General features: G+C 36.7%; 1 protein-coding gene across 1 annotated transcript in view; it reads left to right on the plus strand.

The window, feature by feature from the left end:
• Positions 1–22,212, plus strand: part of LOC149122803 (uncharacterized) — a 104,184-nt gene extending 81,972 nt beyond the window's left edge. The window contains exons 20-24 of the mRNA XM_089311845.1: positions 1,255–1,502; positions 2,567–2,813; positions 15,749–15,851; positions 18,086–18,129; positions 19,469–22,212. Coding sequence (XP_089167971.1) covers positions 1,255–1,502; positions 2,567–2,813; positions 15,749–15,851; positions 18,086–18,111 — 624 coding nt within the window. The 3' untranslated portion in view covers positions 18,112–18,129; positions 19,469–22,212. The remainder of the gene's footprint in view (positions 1–1,254; positions 1,503–2,566; positions 2,814–15,748; positions 15,852–18,085; positions 18,130–19,468) is intronic.
• Positions 22,213–26,798: the final 4,586 nt, after the last annotated feature.

The following is a 26,798-nucleotide window of genomic DNA, read 5'->3' on the forward strand; positions in this document are numbered from 1 at the left end:
TGGTAGTCTTCCTTTAGTTTCTCTCTCACATCAGTTTTACCTTCAGCTTCCTGAAGAATGGGGCCCTTGTCTTCCAGGTCTTGGTATCCTTTCTTGACAGTTCCTTCAAAACCTCAAGTTTCCACACAGTCTCTTTGATGTCCTTTTGGTTTTCATTCTTCCTCTTTTGTAGGCCCTTTCAGCTTCCACCTCCCTCTGGTCTGAAGACATTTAACCTATTGTAGTCTTTGTTTCAATTTCCTGAAGTTACAACTCCCTGTATCTAGTGTCACCATCTAGTGTATCTGGGGCACCACCTTCTGTTGCCCTCTCAGGCACATTTGTAGGGAGCTGAACCAGAAGCAGAACACCAAGGAGTTGAACCAGTGCTCCAGTATGGAATTCCAGCATCACAGCCAGCAGCTCAATATACTGTACACAATGCCAGCTTTGTTTGGTGTTGATAGTTGCTTTTTTTGGACCTTACCTGGGACATCAGTTGGAATATCAATATGTTGTTTCACTTTCTCGTCTTTGGGTGGCTAATTTCTAAGTCCGAGTTTGCTTGAGAGATTCAGGTGGAAGCAGCATCACATTTTACAGCCTAGCAAAAGTCACTCAGCATGTGTGCCCTATTCTGTTCACTAGATACACAGTGCCTTGTCCAGCTCACATTCAGGAGAGAAAATTTCATGGAAAAATTGTCAAAGGGTTTGTAGACATGCTCTAAATGTACTACTTTTAAGTATCAGTTAATGGTTTTATTTGAGGGAAATGATTCCTTCTCCTCTCAGTACCAGGGAAACTCCATCAAGCTTTTCTCTTGCTATTGTTTAATATGTGCCCTTATTTTGTGGAAAACATCAAATGATGACAAGTCAGTTTCATTGACTGAAACATTTTCATTCACAAAAGTATACAAATCACATCATAAACTTTTATCCTCTGAATTGTGATTTCTCATTAACCTCAAGGGGAAAAATGGAATTTAGGAATTATAGTGTAGTTTTAGTTGCTTTAATTGCTATTCACTTTTAATCAATGCTTATATTCTTTGATAACTAATTTACATGAGTAGTAATGTAATAATGGTATTGTTTTCATTATAATTCAAATTTCATTCAATGTGTATTGAAGATAAATATTTTAAACTTTGGCTTGTTTTTTACTTTAAAATTTCTCTGAGAATCACTGATTCAAAACTAAAAGAAATAAATAAAAACATTAATATATATTTTAATGATTTTTTTAAATTACCTTTTTATTTTGCTTTAGAAAAAAGCATCATCTCAAAAAAGTTCTGAGTATCTAATGGAGAGTGATGACATTTCAAAAAGTATACAAAAAGAACACAGAATCCATGTTGGGATATCTACACTCTCCAAAATGAAAGCTCCTCAGGAAGCCATTTCTAAAGAATTGGAGGAATATAAGCAACTCCTTCTAGAGGGATTTGAAGCTTTGATAAGCAAACAAGATGAGATCATTCAGGGTGTAGAAGCTTTTTCAAAGCAAGTGAATGAGTAAGTCAAAACATAGAATTGCAGACAATAGCTTACATTTGCTAATTTGCCACTAAAGCATAATTCTTAGTGAAAGAGATTCCTGAGATTAGTAAGGATATAATCTACCTAGACAAAGTGATTTTGGAAAATAATGTTAGTAAATGAAATTACCAGTAAATTTGTAGTGCAGAACAATTTATGTAAATGTTAACAACTCTGTTAACTTAAGTTCAAGATTACAACTTAAGTGTCTAGCATCTCTTCCTCCCCCTCCTCCACCTGTTGGTACAATATGGCACTTGTCTAGTTACCTTTCCTTTATTGTGATCATTGGTATTACTACCAAAGGACGCCTTGAGAAAGATTAAGAAAGAGAGGAAGGAAAGTGTAGTGTCTGGAAGAAAGAAAGAGCAAGTCCCACCTTTGATGTCTTCCTAGCTGCTTTAGTTGTTGCTGAATACTTACTTGGCTATCTCATTCCCCACAGTCATTGTTGTTCTGAGTTATCTCTCAATGCCAAAAATCAAGCATTTGCTTAATTTCTCCCAAAAAGTGGGTGAAAAAAGCAGGGCTGTCGAAAGTAAGCACCTGAAAATGTCTTTGGTGGTATTCTAAATCTCTAACTTAGTTTTCTATCCTTTTTAAAAAGTTACTGTTTCATATATTTAAGTGGCAAAACATGATGTTTTCAAATATTTATATATTAGAAAATGTTTACTAGCATCGAAGAAATCAACATCCATTATATCAGAATTGTTATTTAAATAAAATATTTCTAATGGCATGCGCAAGGATTTTTGAGAATAGAGCCTTTTGGGAGGAAGCAGATGTCACCGGATCAGTCATACAGCATTGACAGGCATCCTTCTCCCTTGTACTGGGTTTGAGTCACGTTGTGAAATTTTCAACTTTAAAAATTAAAAGGCCTTAATTATACAGAAACTGCTCTGACACATTTTCAGTTATTAAAACACTGTTTATTGTGCATGCCCATTGACTCTTTCTTTTAAAAAATGAAATTCATGTAAGAATTATTAAGGGGAAAATGAAATACTAAACATTGGTTCTTTCAATCTTCGCAGAGCTAATGAAGTGTTAGCAGAGGTCAGAACTAAAAATTTTCTCCTGGAGAAACAACAGACTGGAACATTAACCAAGTCTATTTCTACGCAAACTGTTTCTACGCAAACTTCGGTAGCGTCACATAGCGTTGGAAATTGTGCTAATAGTTTCTGGCTCAGCAGAGATCTTACTCCACAACAAAACTTGGAGACTCCTACTTCAGCAACTCAGGCTTCACATCACAACACTGCAGAGTCTTTGGACACGGTTAGATATATTGCCTCTTTCCCCTTGGGTTTCAGGTTGTTCATATACTTCTTATTTTTAGTTTGTTGAAGTACTTAGTTTGATTGACATATGTATGCTAGTAATGGTTGTAATTATCCTCATTAATGTAGACATGAAACGCATGTTGCAGCTAATTTTTAAATATATATTTATTTATTTGAGAAGCAGAGATACAGACAGAGGGAGAGACAGAGAGATCTTCCATTTGCGATTCACTCCCCAAATGGGTGCAAAAGCTGGAGCCTAGCCAATCTGAAGTCAGAAACCAGTGGCTTTCTCCAAGTCTCCCATGCAGGTGCAGGGGTCCAAGTACCTTGACCATCTTCCACTGCTTTCCCAGGCAATAGCAGTGAGCTGGCTCAGAAGAGGGGCAATGGGGACAAGAACCAGCACCTGTATGGGATTTCAACACTGCAGGCAGAGGCTTAGTCCACTATGCCACAGAGCCATCCTCAATATTTTGCAACTATTTAATAAACTTAACAAATACAACTAAACTGACATATTTGCAAACATTTCAAAACTGCTTTAAGTTAGGTTTTGATAATTGAATATTTTTACCTAGTAATTAAAGATATACTTTGAGATCTGCTAATATATCTTTAACTTGATTTTCACTTGTGGTCCAAGACACTTTTAAGTTTTGTGCACCATCACATAATGCCTTCACCTATGATTTCACTATGACTGTTGTTAAAGCAAGGTTTCTCCATGTTCCTAACATTGAGCATTTTTTGAATCTCTCACCATTATATGAAGTTTAACCTTGCCACTTAACACACTTACAGTGATAATAAATGGCTACACGTATGTTTTTTGCTAAATTTTCATTCCAAACTGGAATTCTAATTTAATCCGAGCATGTTTTGGCCTGTGTATAAGTGATTCTATAATTTTATTATTTGTTATACAAATACATTATTATAAAATAACAAGAATGAAAATTAGCCTGAAAATTATCCACTGATTGGATATTTTGCATATAGAAATCTTTGTTGACCATTGAAATATAAAATATTGAGACCAGTTTTTATAGGGTAAAACTTATCTGCTTGTCAAGAAACTGCTTCCAAATTCTTTTCTCTGCAACAAAATACATGTATTTAATACTTGTAAAACTGTAAAAATATTTGCAAAATTATAAAAACAATGTAATTTATAAACTGGCAAGTATAATTTCCTCTGTATGTTAAAATAGTTATAATTCTATCTTGAACTACAACAGTTTAAATGGGCAAACTAACTTTTTATTTTGTTTAAACTCAGTACATATTTCCTACTTCTTAAAATATTTATGTGATGGACAGAATTATAGAGAGAGAAGAGAGGCAGAGATACAAATCAGTCTTCCATTCACTGGTTCACTCTTTGAATGACCACAATGGCTGGGGTTTGGCCAAGCTGAGGCCAGGAGCCAGGAGCTTCTTCCAGGTTTCCGACATGGGTGACAGCTTACAAACACTTGGACCATCTTCCACTGCTTTCCCAAGTGCATGAGCAGGGAGATAGACTGCATGGAAGCAGAGCAGTCAGGACTTGAACTCACACCCATATGGGATGCCAGAGCTGCAGGCAACAGCTTAACTTGCTGTGCCACAGTGCCAGTCCCACATACTGATTTATAAAAGATTTGAGTTCTCCCTCAAATACAGCAGGATGTCAAAACTATAATTTCAACATACCAATAATCACTGAAAAACTATAGAGAGGTGTGCATATATGCAGTGTTCATAGCTATGAAATTAATCTCTAAAAGACAATGCTGCATTATTTTCTGAGCAGCAATCTCAAGTATAATTTAGCCATAGCCTGTCAGTACATCATTACTGAGTGAGTACATTTGTTTCTGTATTTGATGTGCTTTGTTACTGCTATGGAGTTCACTTTCTGAAATATCCCTCCAACTCTTCTCCATCTTTCAAGTGTTATTTAAAAAGAATTTTCAGAAAGACTGCAAACTCAAGGGAGAAAAACACATTTCAATTTTGGTTTCATATTGATCTTTTTAGTAATTTTCTTGTTGGAATTGTTGACTTTTAGGTAGCAAGTGGCACTCCCTTTCCCTTTCTGAGTTCATTGGAATTGCAGCAGCCTGCACATAAATTGGTCATCTGACACTGGACTCAGGTGACCCAAGCAGCATTTTAAGCTCTGCACCAAATACCTGCCATGAAAGTGTCTTGTAAAAGGTCATCTAATATTTGAAAGTTTTCACTTGTGGGTATGAGCTGAACCACAACAACCTCCTACCAGTAAGGATGAAAACAGTATTCAACACTCAAGGCCCTTTGACTAATTGCTCTTTGAAGGGAAGATCCCTCCCTATACTCTGGATATTTGGTTTTACACTGTGAGATTGTATATCAAAGGCAGTTGTCCTCAGCTGTCATATCTGGTGTAAAGCAGTAAAGAATGAAAGAAAACCTGGAGGAGAATTTTTGTAAAGGGAGGCCACTTCTACAAGTACCCATTACTTTAACATTCAGTTAGCCATCCATCCATCCATCCATCCATGCATCTATATATGTGAATGATAGCGCAACAGGGAGAGCAAGAAATCTTCCATCCAGTGATTCACTCCCTGAATGTTGACAACTGCCAGGATGGACCAGGCTGAATCAGGAGCCTGGAACTCCAACTGGGTCTCTAACAAGTGTAGCATAAACCCAGGCATCATTGCCACAATCTGCTGCCATCCAGGCACACCAATAAGAAGCTGGATTTGAATAATGGATGAAAGCTGATCCCTAGATACTCTGATGTCATCCTGTCACACCACAATGCCCACCATCCATGTATTCATTTTCCCCCCAATCCTGGGGTTTATTGATTGCATTAAAATTTCTAAAAATTTTAAGTGTTTTTTTTATTTTAACTTTTAATTAGTTTTTAACAGACTCATTTTACTTTGTACATGTAGTCCTAAGGACCTAATAACTTTCCCCTCCACCTTTACACTCTCCCCATCTCTCCCTCCCAAACTTTTTCCTCCCCCCCTTATTTTTAGTTTTTGAGATAACATTTCAAATTTACATTGCAGTACGAAGGCTTAACACTTCCCAGAATAAGAAGTTTAACAAGTAAAAAGCAAAAGACCCTAGTTTAGTGGGAAAAATAGACAATGGTATAAAAATAATGTACAATAAATTCTGAAGTAGTCACAGATCATTGAAACTAGAGTAATATAACACATTTAACCACTGGATTCACAAAGATATATAACAAAAGTTTACAAAACAGTCTTTTCAGTAATGCTAATACACATAGACATTTCTTTTTTCTTCTATTTTATTTTTAATTTTAGCCCCTACAAATAAAGGAGAGCATGCAGTATTTGTTTTTCTAGGTCTGGTTTATTTCAGTCATCCTGATGTCCTCCAGTGGCATCCATTTGGCTTCAAGTGGTAGAATTTCCTTCTCTTCTTTATACCTGAATAATATCCCATTGTGTATATCTACCACATTTTCTTTATCCATTTTTCTGATGGTGGACACCTTCATTGATTCCCAATGTTGGCTCTTGTGAAGAGCTTCTATGAACATAATTATGAAGGTATCTCTTAATAGTATTCAAGTCTTTGAGATATACCCAATGTGGGATTGTTGGATCATATGGCAAATCTAGTTCTAGTTTTGTTTTTTTTTTTCAGATATCTCCACACTATTTTCCACAGTGGCTTCAGTAATTTATATTTCCAAAAATAGTGTTCTCCTTTCTCTACATCCTCACCAGTACTCGTTGCTCTCTGTTTTGGATTTTAGCCATTTTGACAGGGGTGAGGTGATAGCTCATTGTGGTTTTGATTTGCATTTCCCTGATGGCTTGGGATGCTGAGCCTGTTTTCACATATTTGTTGGCCATTTGTATTTTTTCTTTTGAGAACTGTCTATTAAAGTCCTTTGCCCATTTCTCAACTGGATTATTTATTATTGTTGAGTTTTTAAAGTTACTGATACATCTGGAATATTAATCCTTTGTCAGAAAAGTGATTTGCAAATATTTCCCCATTCTTTTGGATGTCTCTTCACTCTACTGATTATTTTTTTGCTGTGCAAAAGCTGCTGAATCTGATATAGCCCCATTTATTTAGTTCTGCTTTTGTTGGCTGTGCTTGGGGATCTTATCCAATAAGCCATCCCCTACAGCAGTGTCTTGGAGTGATTTTGCTATGTGTTCTTCCAGCAACTTCATAGTCTCAGGTCTAAAATTTAAGTCTTTTATCCAGCTTGAGTTTATTTTTGAATACGGTGATAGGTATGGATCTAATTTCATTCTTCTATACATATAAATCCAGTTTTGCTTGCACCATTTGTTCAAGAGACTATCCCTACTTCCACTGTTTGGTCTGAGCAATTTTGTCAAAAATCAGTTGGCTTGTATGTATGCAGATTGATTTCTGAGCTCTCTGGTCAGTTCCATCATTCTATGTATTGTTTTTTTTTTACTTTTATTTAATGAATATAAATTTCCAAAGTACAGAATATGGATTACAATGGCTTTCCCCCCATAACTTCCCTCCCACCCCCAACCCTCCCCTTTGCTGCTCCCTCTCCCCTTCCATTCACATCAAGATTCGTTTTCAATTCTCTTTATATTCAGAAAATCAATTTAGTATAAATTAAGTAAAGATTTCATCAGTTTGCACCCACACAGAAACACAAAGTATAAAGTACTGTTTGAGTACTAGTTATAGCATTAATTCACATTGAACAGCACATTAAGGACAGAGATCCTACATGAGGAGTAAGTGCACAGTGACTCCTGTTGTTGACTTAACAAATTGACACTCTTGTTTATGGCATCAGTAATCACCCTAGGCTCTTGTCATGAGTTGCCAAGGCTATGGAAGCCTTTTGACTTCACCGACTCTGATCATATTTAGACAAGGTCATAGTCAAAGTGGAAGTTCTCTCCTCCCTTCAGAGAAAGGTACCTCCTTCTTTGATGACCTGTTCTTTCCACTGGGATCTCACTCACAGAGATGTATTGGTTTTTATGCCAGTACTATGCTGCTTTGATCACTATAGCTTTGTAGTATGCTTTGAAGTCAGGTAGATGCCTCCAGCTTGACTTTGCTCATTCAGGATTGCTTTGGCTATTCTGGGTCTTTTGTGATTCCATAAAAGTTTTAGGATTACTTTTTCTAGTTTTTTAAAGAATGTCATTGGTAGTTTGATAGGGATTGCATTGAATCTGTAGATTGCTTATATAGAATGGACATTTTAATGATTTTAAATCTTTCTTTTCTTTTCTTTTTTCATTTTTTTTAACTTTTATTTGATGAATATAAATTTCCAAAGTACAGAATATGGATTACAATGGCTTCCCCCCATAACGTCCCTCCAACCCACAACCCTCCCCTTATCCACTCCCTCTCCCCTTCCATTCACATCAAGATTCATTTTCGATTCTCTTTATATACAGAAGATCAGTTTAGCATACATTAAGTAAAGATTTCAACAGTTTGCTCCCACACAGAAACATAAAGTGAAAAATACTGTTTGAGTACTAGTTATAGCATTAAATCTCAATGTACAGCACACTAAGGACAAAGATCCTGCATGAGGAGTAAGTGCACAGTGACTCCTGTTGTTGACTTAACAAATTGACACTCTTGTTTATGGCATCAGTAATCACCCTAGGCTCTTGTCATGAGCTGCAAAGGTTATGGAAGCCCCCTGAGTTCACTGACTCTGATCTTATTTAGACAAGCAAACTTTCAAAGTGAAAGTTCTCTCCTCCCTTCAGAGAAAGGTACCTCCTTCTTTGATGACCCATTCTTTCCACTGGGATCTCACTCGTGGAGATATATCATTTAGGTTTTTTTTTTTTCCCCAGAGTGTCTTGGCTTTCCATGCCTGAAATACTCTCATGGGCATTTCAGCTGGATCCGCATGCCTTAAGGGCTGATTATGAGGCCAGAGTGCTGTTAGGACATTTGCCATTCTATGGGTCTGCTGTGTATCTCGCTTCCCATGTTGGATCATTCTCTCCCTTTTTTATTCTATCAGCTAGTATTTGCAGACACTATTCTTGTTTATGTGATCCCTTTGGTTCTTAGTCTATCATTAGGATCACTTGTGAACAGAAATTGATCACTGGGACTAGTGAGATGGCATTGGTACATGCCACCTCGATGGGATTGAATTCAAATCCCCTGGTATGTTTCTAACTCTACCGTTTGAGGTAAGTCAGCTTGAGCATGTCCCGAATTGCACATCTCTTCCCTCTCTTATTCCCACTCTTATATTTAACAGCGATCACTTTTCAGTTAAGTTTCAGCACTTAAGAAGAATTGTGTATTGATTATAGTATTCAACCAAAAGTATTAAGTAGAACAAACAAAAAAAATACTAAGAGGGATAACATATTAAGCTGCTCATCAACAGTCAGAGTGAGGGCTGATCAAGTCACCATTTCTCATAGTGTTCATTTCACTTTAACAGGTTTCCTTTTTGGTGCTCAGTTAGTTGTCACCTATCAAGGAGAACAAGTGGCATTTGTCCCTTTGGGATTGGCTTACTTCACTCAGCATAATGTTTTCCAAATTCCTAACAGGGATCACTTTTCAGTTAAATTTAGACACCTAAGAATAATTGTGTGTTAATTACAGAGTTCAACCAATGGTACTAGGACAAAAAAGAAATACTAAAATGGATAAAGTATTACATTGTACATCAACCGTCAGGACAAGAGCTGATCAAGTCACTGTTTCTCATAGTGTCCATTTCACTTCAACAGGTTTCCCCTTTGGTGCTCAGTTAGTTGTCGGAAATCAGGGAGAACATATGATATTTGTCCCTTTGGGACTGGCTTAATTCACTCAGCATGATGTCCTTCTTGTTCCAAATGACTGGGTTTTGTTGTTTTTGACTGCTGTATAGTATTCTATAGAGTACATGTCCCATAATTTCTTTATCCAGTCTACTGTTGATGGGCATTTGGTTTGGTTCCATGTCTTAGCTATTGTGAATTGACCTGCAATAAACATTAATGTGCAGACTGCTTTTTTGTTTGCCAATTTGATTTCCTTTGGGAAAATTCCAAGGAGTGGGATGGCTGGGTTGAATGGTAGGGTTATTTTCAGGTTTCTGAGGAATCTCCAGACTGACTTCCATAGTGGCTTGACCAGTTTGCATTCCCACCAACAGTGGGTTAGTGTCCCTTTTTCCCCACATCCTCTCCAGCATCTATTGTTGGTAGATTTCTGAATGTGAGCCATTCTAACTGGGGTGAGGTGGAACCTCATTGTGGTTTTGATTTGCATTTCCCTGATTGCTAATGACCTTGAACATTTTTTCATGTGCCTGTTGGCCATTTGGATTTCCTCTTTTGAAAAATGTCTGTTGAGGTGCTTGGCCCATCTCTTAAGTGGGTTGTTTGTTTTGATGTTGTGGAGTTTCTTGATCTCTTTGTAGATTCTGGTGATCAACCCTTTATCAGTTGCATAGTTTGCAAATATATTTTCCCATTCTGTCAGTTGGCTCTTCACTTTCCTGACTGTTTCTTTTTCAGTACAGAAACTTCTCAATTAGATGCAATCCCAAATGTTAATTTTGGCTTTGACTGCCTGTGCTTCTGGGGTGTTTTCCAAGAAGTCATTGCCGGTACCTATATCTTGCAGGGTTTTTCCAATGCTCTCTAATAATTTGATGGTGTCAGGTCATAGATTGAAGTCTTTAATCCATGTTGAGTGGATTTTTGTGTAAGGTGAAAGGTAGGGGTCTTGCTTCATGATTGTGCATGTGGAAATCCAATTTTCCCAGCACCATTTATTGAATAGACTGTCCTTATTCCAGGGATTGGTTTTGGATCCTTGATCAAATACAAGTTGGCTGTAGATATTTGGATTGATTTCTGGTGTTTCAATTCTGTTCCATTGGTCTACCCATCTGTTTCTGTACCAGTACCATGCTGTTTTGATTACAACTGCCCTGTAGAATGCCCTGAAAGCTGGTATTGTGATGCCTCCGGCTTTGTTTTTGTTGTACAAGATTGTTTTAGCTATCCGAGGTCTCCTGTGTCTCCATATGAATTTCAGCATCATTTTTTCCAGATCTGAGAAGAAGGTCTTTGGTATCTTGATTGGTATTGCATTGAATTTATAAATTGCTTTTGGGAGAATGGACATTTTGATGATATTGATTCTTCCAATCCATGAGCATGGAAGATTTTTCCATTTCTTGGTATCCTCTTCTATTTCTTTCTTTAAGGTTTTGTAATTCTCATCGTAGAGATCCTTAACGTCCTTGGTTAAGTTTATTCCAAGGTATTTGATTGTTTTTGTAGCTATTGTGAATGGGATTGATCTTAGAAGTTCTTCCTCAGCCATGGCATTGCCTGTGTATACAAAGGCTGTTGATTTTTGTGCATTTATTTTATACCCTGCTACTTTGCCAAAATCTTCTATGAGTTCCAACAGTCTCTTAGTAGAGTTCTTTGGGTCCCCTAAATAAAGAATCATGTCATCTGCAAAGAGGGATAGTTTGAGTTCTTCCTTCTCAATTTGTATCCCTTTAATTTCTTTTTCTTGCCTAATAGCTCTGGCTAGAACCTCCAGAACTATATTGAATAGCAGTGGTGAGAGTGGGCATCCCTGTCTGGTCCCAGATCTCAGTGGAAATGCTTCCAACTTTTCCCCATTCAATAGGATGTTGGCCATGGGTTTTTCATAGATTGCTTTGATTGTATTGAGGAATGTTCCTTCCAAACCCAGTTTGCTTAGAGTTTTCATCATGAACGGGTGTTGTATTTTATCAAATGCTATCTCGGCGTCTATTGAGATAATCATATGGTTTTTCTTCTGCAGTCTGTTAATGTGGTGTATCACATTGATTGTCTTGCGCACATTAAACCATCCCTGCATACCAGGGATAAATCCCACTTGGTCTGGGTGGATGATCTTTCTGATGTGTTGTTGCATTCTATTGACCAGAATTTTATTGAGGATTTTTGCATCTATGTTCATCAGGGATATTGGTCTGTAGTTCTCTTTCAATGCTGCATCTTTTTCTGGCTTAGGAATTAAGGTGATGCTGGCTTCATAGAATTTGGGAGGACTCCCTCTTTTTCGATTATTATGAATAGTTTGAGAAGAATTGGAGTTAGTTCTTCTTTAAATGTCTGGTAGAATTCAGCAGTGAATCCATCTGGTCCTGGGCTTTTCTTTGTTGGGAGGGCCTTTATTACTGTTTCAATTTCTGTCTCAGTTATGGGTCTGTTTAGGTTTTCGATGTCTTCCTGGTTCAATTTAGGTAGGTTGCATGTGTCCAGGAATCTATCCATTTCTGATAGATTTCCCTGTTTGTTGGCATACAAGTCCTTGTAGTAATTTCTGATGATTCTTTTTATTTCTGTGGTGTCTGTTGTTATGTTTCCTTTTTCATCTCTGATTTTATTGATTTGGGTCTTTTCTTTTTTTGGTTAGTGGGCCAATGGGGTGTCAATTTTGTTTATCTTTTCAAAAAACGAGCTCCTTGTTTGGCTGATTTTTTGTAATGTTTTTTTTTTATTGAATCCTGTTGATTTCTTCTCTGATTTTATGATTTCTCTTCTCCTACTAGATTTGGGTCTGGTTTGCTGTAGGTTTTCTAGATCCTTGAGGTGAATTGAAAGCTCATCTATTTGGTGCCTTTTCAATTTCTTGATGTAGGCATCTATTGATATAAACTTTCCTTTTAATACTGCTTTTTCTGCATCCCATAAGTTTTGGTATGTTGTGCTGTTATCCTCAGTTACTTCCAGAAAATTTTTGATTTCTCTTTTAATTTCTTCTATGACCCATTGTTCATTCAGGAGCATGTTGTTCAATCTCCATGTGTTTGCGTATGCTCTAGGGATTCCTGAGTTGCTAATTTCCAGCTTCATTGCTTTATAGTCTGAGAAGCTGCATGGTATAATTCTAATTCTTTTGAATTTGCTGAGACTTGCTTTATGGCCTAGTATGTGGTCAATCCTAGAGAAGGTTCCGTGTACTGCTGAGAAGAATGTAAAATCTTTAGCTGTAGGATTGAAAGTTCTGTAGATATCTGTTAGATCCATTTGGGCTATAGTGTCATTTAAATCTACTGTATCCTTGTTGATCTTCTGTCCTGTTGATCTGTCTATTTCTGAGAGTGGAGTATTGAAGTCCCCCAGTACTATTGGATTGGGGTCTAAGTCTCCCTTTAAGTCCCTTAACAAATCTTTTAGATAAACCGGTGCCCTGTAGTTAGGTGCATATACATTGATAATTGTTATATCTTCTTGTTGTATTGATCCCTTAATCATTATATAGTGTCCCTCTTTGTCTTTCTTAACAGTTTTTGTGGTAAAGTTTATGTTGTCCGATATTAAGATGGCTACGCCTGCTCATTTTTCATTTCTGTTGGCATGGTATATCTTTTTCCAGCCTTTCATTTTCAGTCTGTATGGCTCTTTGTTGGAAAGATGTGTTTCTTGTAAGCAGCAAATAGATGGGTTTTGTTCCTTAACCCAATCAGCCAATCTGTGTCTTTTAACTGGACAGTTCAGGCCATTAATGTTCAATGTGACTATTGGTAAGTGGTAACTTTGCCCTGCCATTTGCCAAAGATAAGTTCCAATATATGCTTTGAATTCCCTGTGATCTTTTGCTGTGAGGTTTCCTTCCTTTACCTTCTTTCATATTGATGACCATGTTTCTGTGTTTCTGTGTGTAACACATCTTTAAGCATCTTTTGCAGGGCTGGATGAGTGGCGACAAATTCTTTCAATTTCTGTTTGTTATGAAAAGTCTTTATTTCACCTTCATTCACAAATGATAGCTTTGCAGGATATAATATTCTGGGCTGGCAGTTTTTCTCTCTTAGTACCTGGGCTATATCTTGCCATTCCTTCCTAGCTTGTAGGGTTTCTGATGAGAAGTCAGCTGTGAGTCTGATTGGAGATCCTCTGAGAGTAATCTGACGTTTCTCTCTTGCACATTTTAGGATCTTTTCTTTATGTTTCACTGTGGAGAGTTTAATTACAACATGTCGTGGTGACGATCTCTTTTGGTCGTGTTTATTAGGGGCTCTGTGAGCTTCCTGTACTAGGATTTCTCTGTCCTTCTCCAAACCTGGGAAATTTTCTGCTAATATCTCACTAAAAAGGCCTTCTAATCCTTTCTCCCTCTCCATGCCTTCAGGAACTCCTAGAACCCGAATGTTGGGTTTTTTAATAGTATCCTGCAGATTCCTGACAATATGTTTTAGATTTCTAATTTCCTCTTCTTTTCTTTGGTCTGACTGTATCCTTTCTTGTTCTCTGTCTTCTAAGTCCGATATTCTCTCTTCTGCTTCACCCATTCTGTTTGTAAGGCTCTCTATTGTGTTTTTCATTTGATCTATTGAATTCTTCACTTCATTATGATTTCTCGTCACTATCACAGTTTCCTGTTGTACTAGTTGTTTCGTTTCATTTTGATTCCTCCTTAATATTTCATTTTCATGAGAGAGATTTTCTATCTTGTCCATTAAGGATTTCTGTAGTTCAAGAATTTGTTTTTGAGAACTTCTTAATGTTCTTATCAATATTTTGAGATCTGCTTCTTGCATTTCTTCTAACTCATCATCTTCATAATCTTGAATTGGGGTGTCTTTTTCATTTGGGGGTGTCATGGTGACTTCCTTGTTTTTATTACCTCGGTTTTTGCGTTTGTTATTTGGCATATTGGAGATATTTGGTTTCTTCACTGTGGTGCTTTTTCTTGTTATACTATGACTCTAGATTAAGTGGACTGTCTGTTTTTGATGGAGCCTTAGAGGCTTGAGATGGGTGTGGCCTGAGAGCTCTGTTTGGTGTGCCAAAGGTGACACTCCCAGGTTAGGCGTGGTAGATATCTCTCTCTCTCTCTCTCTCTCTCGCTCTCGCTCTCTCTCTCTCTCTTTCTTTCTTTTTTTGATTCAAAAGGGAAGTAATTCCCCACAGCTCGCGTTCCAGTGCTGGTGTGTTGAGTCTGCCGCTGGTGTCCCGAACTGTGGGCTCCCACGCTCTCCATGCAGGTCCACTGTGAATCATGCATTCCGGAAGAGTTTCTTCTGCTGTTTCCTCCCCTACTCTTCCTTGAACCTGCAGTATCTCCACTTTTATTAAACTGTCTCTCCCCGGACTATCAGTGTGCTCCCTTCCTATTCTGCCATCTTGCCTCCCAACATATTCTGATTTTGAATCTTTCAATCCATGAGCAAGTGGTATCTTTCCATTTTTTTGCAGCCCTTAATGACCTCTTCTTCAATGTTTGAGACTTTTCATTGTATAAACCTTTCACTTCTTTGGTTCAATGTATTCCTAAACAGTTGATTTTTTGGTGCCTATTGTGAATGAAATTTCTTTTTTCTTTTTTTGACAGTGAATAAAATTTCTTTCTTGATTTCTTTTTCTGTGAGTTCATCATTAACCTAGAAAAAGCACTTGATTTTGTATATTTATATTTTAACTAGCAACTTTACTGAATTGGTTTATCAATTCTAACAGCTTTTTGGTGGAGTGTTTAGGTTTGTCCACATAAATCATGTCATCTAAAAACACATATGATCTTGCTGAAATTGCTTTACAAAATGTTCTCTATAAAGTTACGGTTTCTTTAACATGAAAATAAGGAACTTTTCAAGAAGGACATCTCATTTTTCTATGTAAAACGTATACTATTAAATATTTTTGAGTGTAATATAAGATAATATCATCTATTATACATAGGAAATATATATATAGGAGAACTATTGAAAAAAATAATATTACATTGGTAGTTCCTTCATTCAAATTATGTAAGAATGTGATTTATACTTTATGTAATTTTTATTTATGATAACATAAGATTCTACCAGTAACTGTTCTTTCCAACATATTGTAGTGAGTTATTTTCCCCCCATATTCTACTTGGTGATGCTGTTGACACATTGTTCAATTTCTAAAGTTTGCCCTTCAGGATCTTGACACCTCAACTTTATGGGAAAGATGTTTTCAGATCATTGAAAAATACAGGAGTCAAGAAAATTTGCCTTCATGCCAGAATGAAGGTATTTATATTACTTTATCATGATCTCCATGAACTGTTTATTATGTCATGTGTAGGAGTATTTAAAGCCTGTTGGGATATTTTATTAGATAATAACTTTTATATAAAATATTTAAGTAAGAATATTCTAGAGACAGCTGCAATATATTTTGAAATGTTTCTTCACATTTCAAAATTCAGTGGGTAATTAGAATTAATAACTTCATAGAACTGTATTTGTGAATTGTATAAATGTGTTTATATTAAATAATTTTTTTAAATTATGATCAAACTTAAAAAACAAATGTTTCAATATTTGACTACATTTTTACGACATTTATTTTAAAGGCAGAGATAGAGGGAGGGAGAGACAGAGAGGTCTTCATTTGATTATTCACTCCCCAAATGGACACAATGGACAGGGCTGGGCCTGGCCAAAGCCAGAGCCTGGAATTCCACCCAGGTCTCCCACATGGGTGTCAGGGGCCCAAACACTCGGGGCATCTTTTGCTGCTTTCCCAGGTGGATTATCAGAGAGCTGAAATCGGACTTGCCAGAAATGGTGGAGTTAGAAACATGCCAGGGGATTCCAATACAATCCCATCAAGGTGGCATGTACCAATGCCACCTCACTAGTCCCAGTGATCAATTTCAGTTCACAATTGATCACACTGATAGGTCTAAGAGTCAAAGGGATCACACAAACAAGACTAGTGTCTGCTAATACTAACTGGTAGAATCAAAAAGGGAGAGAATGATCCAACATGGGAAGCAGGATACACAGCAGACTCATAGAAGTGCAGATGTCCTAAACAGCACTCTGGCCTCAGAATCAGCCCTTAAGGCATTCGGATATGGCTGAAGAGCCTATGAGAGTATTTTAGGCATGGAAAGCCAAGACACTGTGGAAAAAAAAGACCTAAATGAAAGATCTCTGCGAGTGAGATCCCAGTAGAAAGAACAGGCCATCAAAGGAGGAGGTAGCTTTCTCTGAAGGGAGGAGAGAACTTCCACTTTGACTATGACCCTGTCAGAATAAGATCAAAGTCGGCAAAGCCAAAAGGCTTCCATGGCCTTGGAAACTCATGACTAGAGCCTAGGGAGATTACTGACGCCATAAACAAGAGTGTCACATTGTTAAGTCAACAACAGGAGTCACTGTGTACTTACTTCTCATGTGGGATCTGTCCTTAGTTTGTTGTCCAATGTGAAGTAACGCTATAACTAGTACTGAAATAGCATTTTACACTTTGTGTTGCTGTGTGGGTGCAAACTGATGAAATCTTTACTTAATATATACTAAATCGACCTTCTGTATATGAAGAGAATTGAAAATGAATCTTGATGTGAATGGAATGGGAGAGGGAGTGGGAGATGGGAGGGGTGCGATGGGAGGGAAATTATGGGGGGGGAAGCCATTGTAATCCATAAACTACTTTGGAAATTTATATTTACTAAATAAAAGTAAAAAAAAAAAAAAGAAAGCAGAGCAGTCGATGCGTTAATATAGGATGCTGGCTTCAGAGAAGCTGCTTACCTTGCTGGTCTACAATGCATGCCCCAATGCTAACTTCCTAAAAGAAATGAAAATTAAAGAGTTATACATTGGTTTCCTTATTTCTCATTCTAGAAAGTCATGCATCTAACAATTGAATTTGAAAATTAGTTCTCAAATTTTCTGAATACTCATGTCCATATGAATACAGTACTGTTGTGTTATAATATACACAAGATGTTTTTTTATCTTATATTTTCCCAGTAGAATTTTTACATGACATTATGACAATACCTCTTTCTTTACTTATTTGCTTAATATTCCATGATGAAAATACCATGGAATACTTTAAAATTTGTTTTTCTAGAAGTGGGTAATGGAAAATTCAGTTTATGGAAACACATGAAAGTGAAAAAGTCATCTTTTATAAAGTACAGAGTTGTTCTAGTTCATTCATTTATTGTAAAACCTGACTTGACTTGTTTTAACCTTTGTACTAATTAAATGCCACCCTTCTAAAATAATGTGTATGAAACAGATTAATGCTTAGTGTACTTTTTAATCATATTTTCCTATTAGGTTAACATAAAATCACTAGGAATTTTGTTTAATATATGTGACTGTTTTTCTATTTAAGCCATCTTCAAGTTTGGTCTAGTCTCTAAAAGAATTAAGGACCATATTTTTAACTGATAGTTTATTCCCGTGATAATATAACTAGTTTAACTTAAATATTATACATAAAATTTGCCTTGTTTCAGATGTGGAAAGCACAACACAATTTTAAGTAGCAAATGAGATGGAGGTATGTTGTCAAATTTTGTGAAAGCATTGATTTATGACAAACTGTAAGTAGCAAGTGGCATCCCTTTTTATTTTTGGTTCACTACTTTACATAAAGCTAATGAACTATGTGAACTATGTGAACATTATAATGAGGAATATATTTATTATATAGTCTTCATATCCCATAGCTTAGAAAATATCTCAAAAAGGTTTATGGGCCTCTCTTTTTCTGACTCTACACTTTGTATGCTCTTGCTGTCTCTGTGATACTGTCAGCCTACATACGAAAGCTGTTTTCAGAAGACAGTGGCATCATCAGCTTCTCAAGTGCATCGTAGTGACATAAGGGCCATCTCAAGTCCTTGTCATAGCCAGTCAAGCAATGACAGTACAAAGCAGCTGCTTGACAGTAGCACTTAACATCTGGGCTCATTTACTTTTACCCTCAAGAAAGTTTCCAAAATCCTTAGCAAGGAACAAAAGCACAACTCCGTTTGTTTGTCAAGACAAACCAGCCTACTTATGATACCACAAGTTCTCTTCCTGAGCTCTATCTCTTTGCATTCAGTCTGCTTTCCATCTATCAGGTATACTATTTCCTTGTACTGTGGATGTCGACTTCCATGCCACTGCCACTAAAAAAACCTACAGTAATGACATAAAATTAGAAACAATTTCTCTTCTGTGTGTGTGGTGATAGTGCCATAATTTATTCCTATCCCCATAGGGAAGTTGCCTCCTCATCTATATTTTTTAAAGATGTATTTATTTATTTAAAAGTTACAGTTCCACACAGAAAGGGAGGTAGAGAGAGAGAGAGAGAGAGAGAGAGAGAGAGGTCTTCCATCCACTGGTTCCCTCCCCAACTGGCCATAATGGCTGGAGCCAGGAGTTTCCTCTGGGTCTTCCCATGTTGGGTGCTGGGGCCCAAGGACTTGGGTCATCTTCTACTGCTTTCCCAGGCATAGTAGAGAGCTGGTTCAGAAGTGGAGGAGCTGGGACTTGAGCTGGTGCCCATATGGGATGTGGTGGCTTTACCCTCTCTGCCGTAGTGCTGCCCCTTCATCTATATTTTTAGACATAGCATATGATTATTTAGAGATGGACAGTATTATCTTCATCTTTAATCACATTGTTAAGCTGAGGAAAGAATGAAAAAGAAGAAAAATACAGGATCACTGATATTTAACTCACAGTAATAATTCCATTGTGTAAATATAGACAAATTATATCTAAAGGTAATTTTGTACTTTAGTAATATATACAAATTTTTCTTGAAATTATCACCTTGTACTGATTTAAACAGTTAATTATGACATGTTTGATATTAAAAAATGGAATTCTTTCTTTTTTTCCAGCTACTGAGGAACTTAAAAAGTGACCTAGGAGCCAACAATGAGTCCAATTTAAGTCAACATGTCAAAAGAATATGTACACATTTTAAAGAAAAAATATGCTCTGAATTACAATTACTGACCACTGCTATGTAACACATTTACCATTTACTTATGCTTTATATTATAAAATTTTACTGACCACTGCTTATGTAACACACCTGTTATTTCTTTTTAAATATATTATGTGGGAAAATCCTCACTAACTGAAAACATTTAGTGTTATGTATCTACAATTGAAATTTTGTATTTCCAATTTATATTTTTTGAAAGACAGAGATAGTGGTAAGGGAGGGAGCAAGAAAAAGGGAAAGGGGAAAAGAGGGGGAAAACAGAGAGATCCCCCTTCCAATAGTACAGCACCCATATATCTGCAGTGAAATATAGGTGGACTGTGCTGAAGCCAGGATCCAGGAATTCAGTTCAGGCATCCTACTTATGTGGCAAGGATCCAATTACTTGTTCTATCACTCGCCACTTCCCAGAGCACACATTATTGGAAGCTAGGAATCAGGATGGGAACCTGGTCTTGCTAGGGATTCCACCAGGGATGCAGGATATTTCAAACGGCATCTTAACTTCTGTTCCCAATGGCAGGCCAGTTGCAGCACATGAAACTGTTTGTTGGGATGTATAACTAACTTAGCACAGATTTTGCAAATGAAAACCAGTATGATTAACTTTTACAAACTCAGTTGTCCAAATGGTGGCCATTATACAGCACCCTGAAAACCAAGTTGAATGGAATACTTTAGTGGGATTAATTAAGGGCTTCTTTGAATTTGCCAATTTTTGCTACTACATACAAACCTAATGATTTGGATAGACATCATTTTGGTATACTGATACTCTGGCCAGTGTCAATATCATTGCTTGGATGCAATATAATTTTATAGTGCTACCAAAATTATGTAATTTTAACTTTAGGCATTGATTCATACACCTTCTTCATGGAGAAGTTATGTTTACCTATGGCTTTCTGTGTTTCCTTTTTAGTTTTTATTACCTTTTAGGAAACAATCTTAAAATTAAAAAAAAATTAAGTTTTAGTACAAATAATCTGCCCTCTTAAAGAAAGTGAGAGTCATCTGCTGACATTATGCCATCAGCTCTGACTACTTTGGAATATATTTCCTATAAGTAAGGACATACTAAATACAATAAAACACTCAGAATCACAAAGTTAGCACTGTTCTGTGTATCCACAGATTCTTTTCCAGTTTTGTTACATGTCTTGTGATGTCCTTGATAATAAGAGAATCCCATTCAGATCCATGAATTTCTTTTAGTTGTTGCCTTTCTTAGATTTCTTCAGTCTGGAGGAGTTCCTTCCTTTTCTTTGACATTAATGACCATGGATCTTTTGAAGACTAAATTCCAATCATGCAGAATGTCCCTGATTGGATATTTTCTGATATTTCAGTATAATTCGGTTAGGATTATACAGTTTTTGTTAAGGGCATAACAGAAGGGATTCTGTGATCATTGCATACTGTCATGTAACCTACACTTTTGATTTCTCCCATTACTAGTGATGTTGCTGATGCTGTCTGTTGCATTTCTCCTCTGTAGTGTTCCTTTTTTACATTTCACTTAGTTTTAATCAGGTTTCATCATTTGAGACTAAATATCTGTTCTTTCTCAATTTTTTTATGATTCAATTTTTGTTTTTTTTTTTTTACAAAACTTATATTTAATAAATATAAATTTTGAAAGTACAACTTTTGGGTTATAGCTGTTTTCCCCCCCCATAACCACCCTTCGATCCAAAGATCATCCCACCTGCTAGTCCCTCTCCCATCTCATTCTTCATTAAGATTATTTTTAATTATCTTTATATACAGAAGATCAACTTAGTATATACTAAGTAAAGATTTCAACAATTTGTACCCACACAAACACATAAAGTATAAAGTACTGTTTGAAGAATATTTTTACCATTAATTCTCATAGTACAACACATTAAACACAGAGATCCTACATGGGGAGTAAGTGCACAGGGACTCTTGTTTTTGATTTAACAATTGATATTCTTACATTTATGACATCAATAATAACCTGAGGCGCTTGTCATAAGCTGCCAAGGCTATGGAAGCCTCTTGAGTTCACAAACCCCGACCTTATTTAGACAAGACCATAATCAAAGTGGAAATTCTCCCCTCCCTTCAGAGAAAGGTACCTCCTTCTTTGATGGCCCATTGTTTCCGCAGGGATCTCACAGTGATCTTTCAGTTAGGTCATTTTTTGCCACAGTGTCTTGGCTTTCCATGCCTGAGAAACTATCATGAACTTTTTAGCCAGATCTGAATGCCTTAAGGGCTGATTCTGAGGCCAGAGTGCTGTTTAGGGCATTTGCCATTCTATGAGTCTGCTGTGTATACTGTATACTGCTTCCCATGTTGAGTCGTTCTCTCCTTTTTAATTCTATCAAGTATTATTAGCAGACACTGGTCTTATTTATGTGATCCCTTTGACACTTAATACTATCTTTATGGTCAATTATGAACTTAAACTGATCACTTTAACTAGTAAGATGGCATTGGTACCTGCCAACTTAATGGGATTTGGAGTCCATAGCACGTTTTTAGCTTTACCTTTAGGGGTAAGTCCAAGTGAGCCTCTGCCGAACTGTACATCTCTTCCCTCTCTTATTGCCACTCTTATTTTTAACAGGGATAAACTTTCAGTTGGATTCTAACTGCTAAGAATAATTGCTTGTTAAATAAAGAGATTGACCAATGGTATTAAGTAGAAAAATAAAATACAAAAAGAATAAAATAGTAAGTTTTTCCTTGACAGTAAGGACAGAGCTGATCAAATCACTGTTCCTCATAGTGTCAGTTTCACTTCCACCATTTTCAATGTAGGTGCTTGGTTAGTTGTCACAGATCAGGGAGAACATGATATTTGTCCCTTTGGGACTGGCTTAATTCACTCAGCATGATGTTTTCCAGATTCCTCCATTTTGTTGCAAATGACAGGATTTCATTTCTTTTATCGATGAGTAGTATTCTACAGAGTACATATCAAATGATTTCTTTATCCAGTCTACTGTTGATGGGCATTTGGGCTGATTCCATGTCTTAGCTATTGTGAATTGTGCTGCAATAAACATTGAGGTGCAGAAAACTCTTTTATTTGCCAATTTAATTTCCTTTGGGTAAATTCCAAGGAGTGGGATGGCTGGGTTGTATGGTTGGGTTATATTCAGGTTTCTGAGGAATCTCCAGTCTGACTTCCGTAGTGGCTTTACCAGTTTGCATTCCCACCAACAGCGGGTTAGTGTCCCTTTTTCCCCAAATCCTCACCAGCATCTGTTGTTGGTAGATTTCTGTACATAAGCCATTCTATCTGGGGTGAGGTGAAACCTCATTGTGGTTTTGATTTGCATTTCCCTGATTGCTAGTGATCTTGAACATTTTTTCATTTGTCTGTTGGCCATTTGGATTTCCTCTTTTGAAAAATATCTATTGAGGTCCTTGGCCCATCTCTTGAATGGAGTGATTGTTTCATTGTTGTGGTGTTTCTTGATCTCTTTGTGGATTCTGGTTATTAATTCTTTATTAGTTGCATAACTTGCAATTATTTTCTCACATTCTGTTGATTGCCTGTTCACTTTAATGACCTTTTCTTTCACAGTATAGAAACTTCTCAATTTGATGTAATCCCATTTGTTAATTTTGGCTTTGTCTACCTGTGCCTCTGGGGTCTTTTCCAAGAAGTCTTTGCTTGTGCCTATATCTTGCAGAGTTTCTCCAATGTTCTCTAATACTTTGATGGTTTCAGGTTGTGGTTTTGATCTTTAATCCATGTTGAGTGAATTTTTGTGTAAGGAGTAAGGTAGGGGTTTTGCCTCATACTTCTGCATGTGGAAATCCAGTTTCCCCAGCACCATTTGTTGAAGAGACTGTCCTTGCTCCAGGAATTGGTTTTAGCTGCTTGATCAAATATAAGTTGGTTGTAGATGTTTGGATTGATGTCTAGTATTTTTACTCTGTTCCATTGGTCTTGCCATCTGTTTCTGTATCAGTATCATGGTGTTTTGATTATAACTGCCCTGTAGTATGTCCTGAAATCTGGTATTGTGATGCCTCTGGCTCTGTTTTTGTTGTACAAGATTCTCTGGCTATTCGAGGTCTCCTGTGCCTCCATGTGAATTTCAGCATCATTTTTTCCAGATCTGAGAAGAAGGTCTTTGGTATTTTGATTGGTATTGCATTTAATCTAGAAATTGCTTTAGGAAGAATGGACATTTTGATTATATTGATTCTTCCAATCCATGAGCATGGAAGATTTCCCCACTTTTTGGTATCCTCTTCTCTTTCTTTAAAGTAATTCTCATCATAGACATCTTTGATATCCTTAGCTAAGTTTATTCCAAGGTATTTGCTTTTTTATTGTCACTATTTTGAATGAGATAGATAGAAGTTCTTTCTCAGCCATGGCATTGTCTGTATATAGAAAAGATGTTGATTTTTGTGCATTGATTTTATATCCTGCTACTTTGCCAAACTCTTCTATGAGTTCCAATAGTCTCTTAGAGGAATTCTTTGGATCCCCTAAATAAAGGATCATATTGTCTGCAAAGAGGGATAATTTTAATTCTTCCTTCCCAATTTGTATCCCTTTAATTTTTTTTTTTATTGCCTAATGGCTCTGGCTAAAACTTCCAGTACTATATTGAATAGCAATGGTGAGAGTGGGCATCCCTGTCTGGTACCAGATCTCAGTGGAAATGCTTTTCCCCATATGATATCAGCCTTGGATTTTTCATAAATTACCTTGATTGTGTTGTGGAATGTTCCTTCTAAACCCAATTTGTTTAGAGTTTTCATCATGAAAGGGTGTTGTATTTTATCAGATGCTTTCTCTGCATCTATTGAGATAATCATATGGTTTTTCTTCTGTAGTTGGTTAATGTGGTGTATCATCTTGATTGATTTGCAAATGATGAACCATCCCTGCATACCAGGGATCAATCCCACTTGGTCTGGGTGGATGATCTTTCTGATTTGTTGGTGCATTCTATTAGCCAGAAATTTATTGAGGATTTTGGCCTCTATCCATCTGGGAAATTGGTCTGTAATTCTCTTGCCTGCATCTTTTTCAGGTTCAGGAATTAAGGTGACGCTGGTGTCATAGAAAGAATTTGGGAGGATTCCCTCTCTTTCAATTGTTTTAAATAGTTTGAGGACAATTGGAGTTAGTTCTTTAAATGTCTGGTAGAATTCAGCAGTGAATTCGTCTGGTCCTTGGCATTTCTTTGTAGGGAGGGCCTTTATTAATGATTCAATTTCTGACTTGCTTATGAGTCTGTTTAGGTTTTCTGTGTCTTCATAGTTCAATTTAGGTAGGTTGTATGTGTCCAGCAATCTATCCATTTCTGCTAGATTTCCCTGCTTGTTTGGCATACAACTCTTTGTAGTAATTTCTGATGACTCCTTATTTCTGTGGTGTCTGTTATTACATTCCCCTTTTCATCTCTGATTTTATTTATGTGGGTCTTTTTTTAGTTAGTTGAGCCAATGGGGTGTCAATTTTGTTTATTTTTTCAAAAAAAAACAGCTCTTCATTTTGCTGATCTTTTGTAATTTTTTTGAATTCAATTCTTTTGATTTCCTCTCTAATTTTAATTATTTCTCTTCTACTAGTTTTGGGTCTGGTTTGCTGCAGTTTTTCTAGATCCTCGAGATGCATTGATAGCTCATTTATTTGGGGCCTTTCCAATTTCTTGATGTAGGCACCTATTGATATAAACTTTCCTCTTAACACTGCTTTTGCTGTATCCCATAAATTTTTATATGTTGTGTTGTTATCATTTACTTCCAGAAAGTTTTTGATTTCTCTTTTGATTTCTGTATGACCCACTGTTCATTCAGGAGCATGTTGTTCAGTCTCCATGTGTTTGCATATGCTCTAGAGATTCCTGAGTTGCTGATTTCTAGCTTTATTACATTCTGGTCTGAGAGACGCCTGTATGATTTTGATTCTTTTGAATTTGCTAAGACTTGCTTTATGGCCTATGGTAGGTTCTGTGTACTGCTGAGAAGAATTTATATTCTTTAAGTGCAGGATGAAAAGCTTTATACATATCTGTTAGATCCATTTGGTCTATATGTCAATTAAATCTACTGTTTCTTTGTTGATTTTCTGTCTGGTTGTTCTGTCTTGCTGAAAGTGAAGTATTGAAGTTCCCCCACTACTACTGTATTGGAGTCTTAGTCTCCTTTCAGTCTCTTAACATATCTTTTAAATATCCCAGTGCCCTGTAACTAGGTGCATAAATGTTTATAATAGTTACATCTTCCTGTTGGATTGATCCCTTAATCATTATAGTGTCCCTTTTTGTTTTCTTTTAACCATTTTGTTGTTAAAGTCTATTTTGTCTGATATTACGATGGGTATGCCAGCTCATTTTTCATTTTGGTTGGCATGGAATACCTTTTGCCAACCTTTCACTTTCAGTCTGTATGCACCTTTGTTGGAAAGATGTGTTTCTTGTAAGCTGCAAGTAGCTGGGTTTTGTTCCTTAATCCATTCAGCCAGTCTGCGAATTTTAACTGGAGAGTTGAGGCTATTTACATTCATTATGACTATTGGTAAGTAGTGACTTGCCCTGTCATTTTTCCAAAGATATTTCTAATATATATTTGAACTTCCTGTGATCTTTTACTGAGATATTTTTTTCCTTTACCTTCTTTTGTGTTGATGACAGTGTTTCTGTGTGTAGCACATGTTAAACATCGTTTGCAGGGCTGGACAAGTGGTGACAAATTCTTTCAATTTCTGTTTGCTATGAAAGGTCTTTATTTCACCTTCATTCCAAATGAGAGCTTTGCAGGATATAATATTCTGGGCTGGCGGTTTTTTCTCTTAGTGCTAGGGCTATATCTCACCATTCCCTTCTAGCCTGTAGGGTTTCTGATGAGAAGTCTGCTGTGAGTCTAATTGGAGATTCTCTGATGGTAATCTGGCATTACTCTCTTGCACATTTTAGAATCTTTTCTTTATGTTTCACTGTGGTGAGTTTGATTACAACGTGTCATGGAGAGTATCTGTCCTGGTCCTATCTATTGGGAATTCTGTGTGCTTCCTGTACTTGAGGTCTCTTTCTCCAAACTTATGAAGGTTTCTACTAGTATCTCACTAAAAAGACCTTCTAATCCTTTTTCTCTCTCCATGCCTTCAAGAAGTCCCAGAACCTGAATGTTGGGTTTTTTAATAGTATCCTGTAGATTCCCAATAATATTTTTTAGATTTCTAATTTCCTCTTCTTGTCTTTGGTTTGACTGTA

The sequence above is a fragment of the Oryctolagus cuniculus genome, chromosome 13, assembly GCF_051225735.1.
Source record: "Oryctolagus cuniculus isolate XC-2025 breed Fujian yellow rabbit chromosome 13, ASM5122573v1, whole genome shotgun sequence".
Lineage (NCBI taxonomy): Eukaryota > Metazoa > Chordata > Mammalia > Lagomorpha > Leporidae > Oryctolagus > Oryctolagus cuniculus.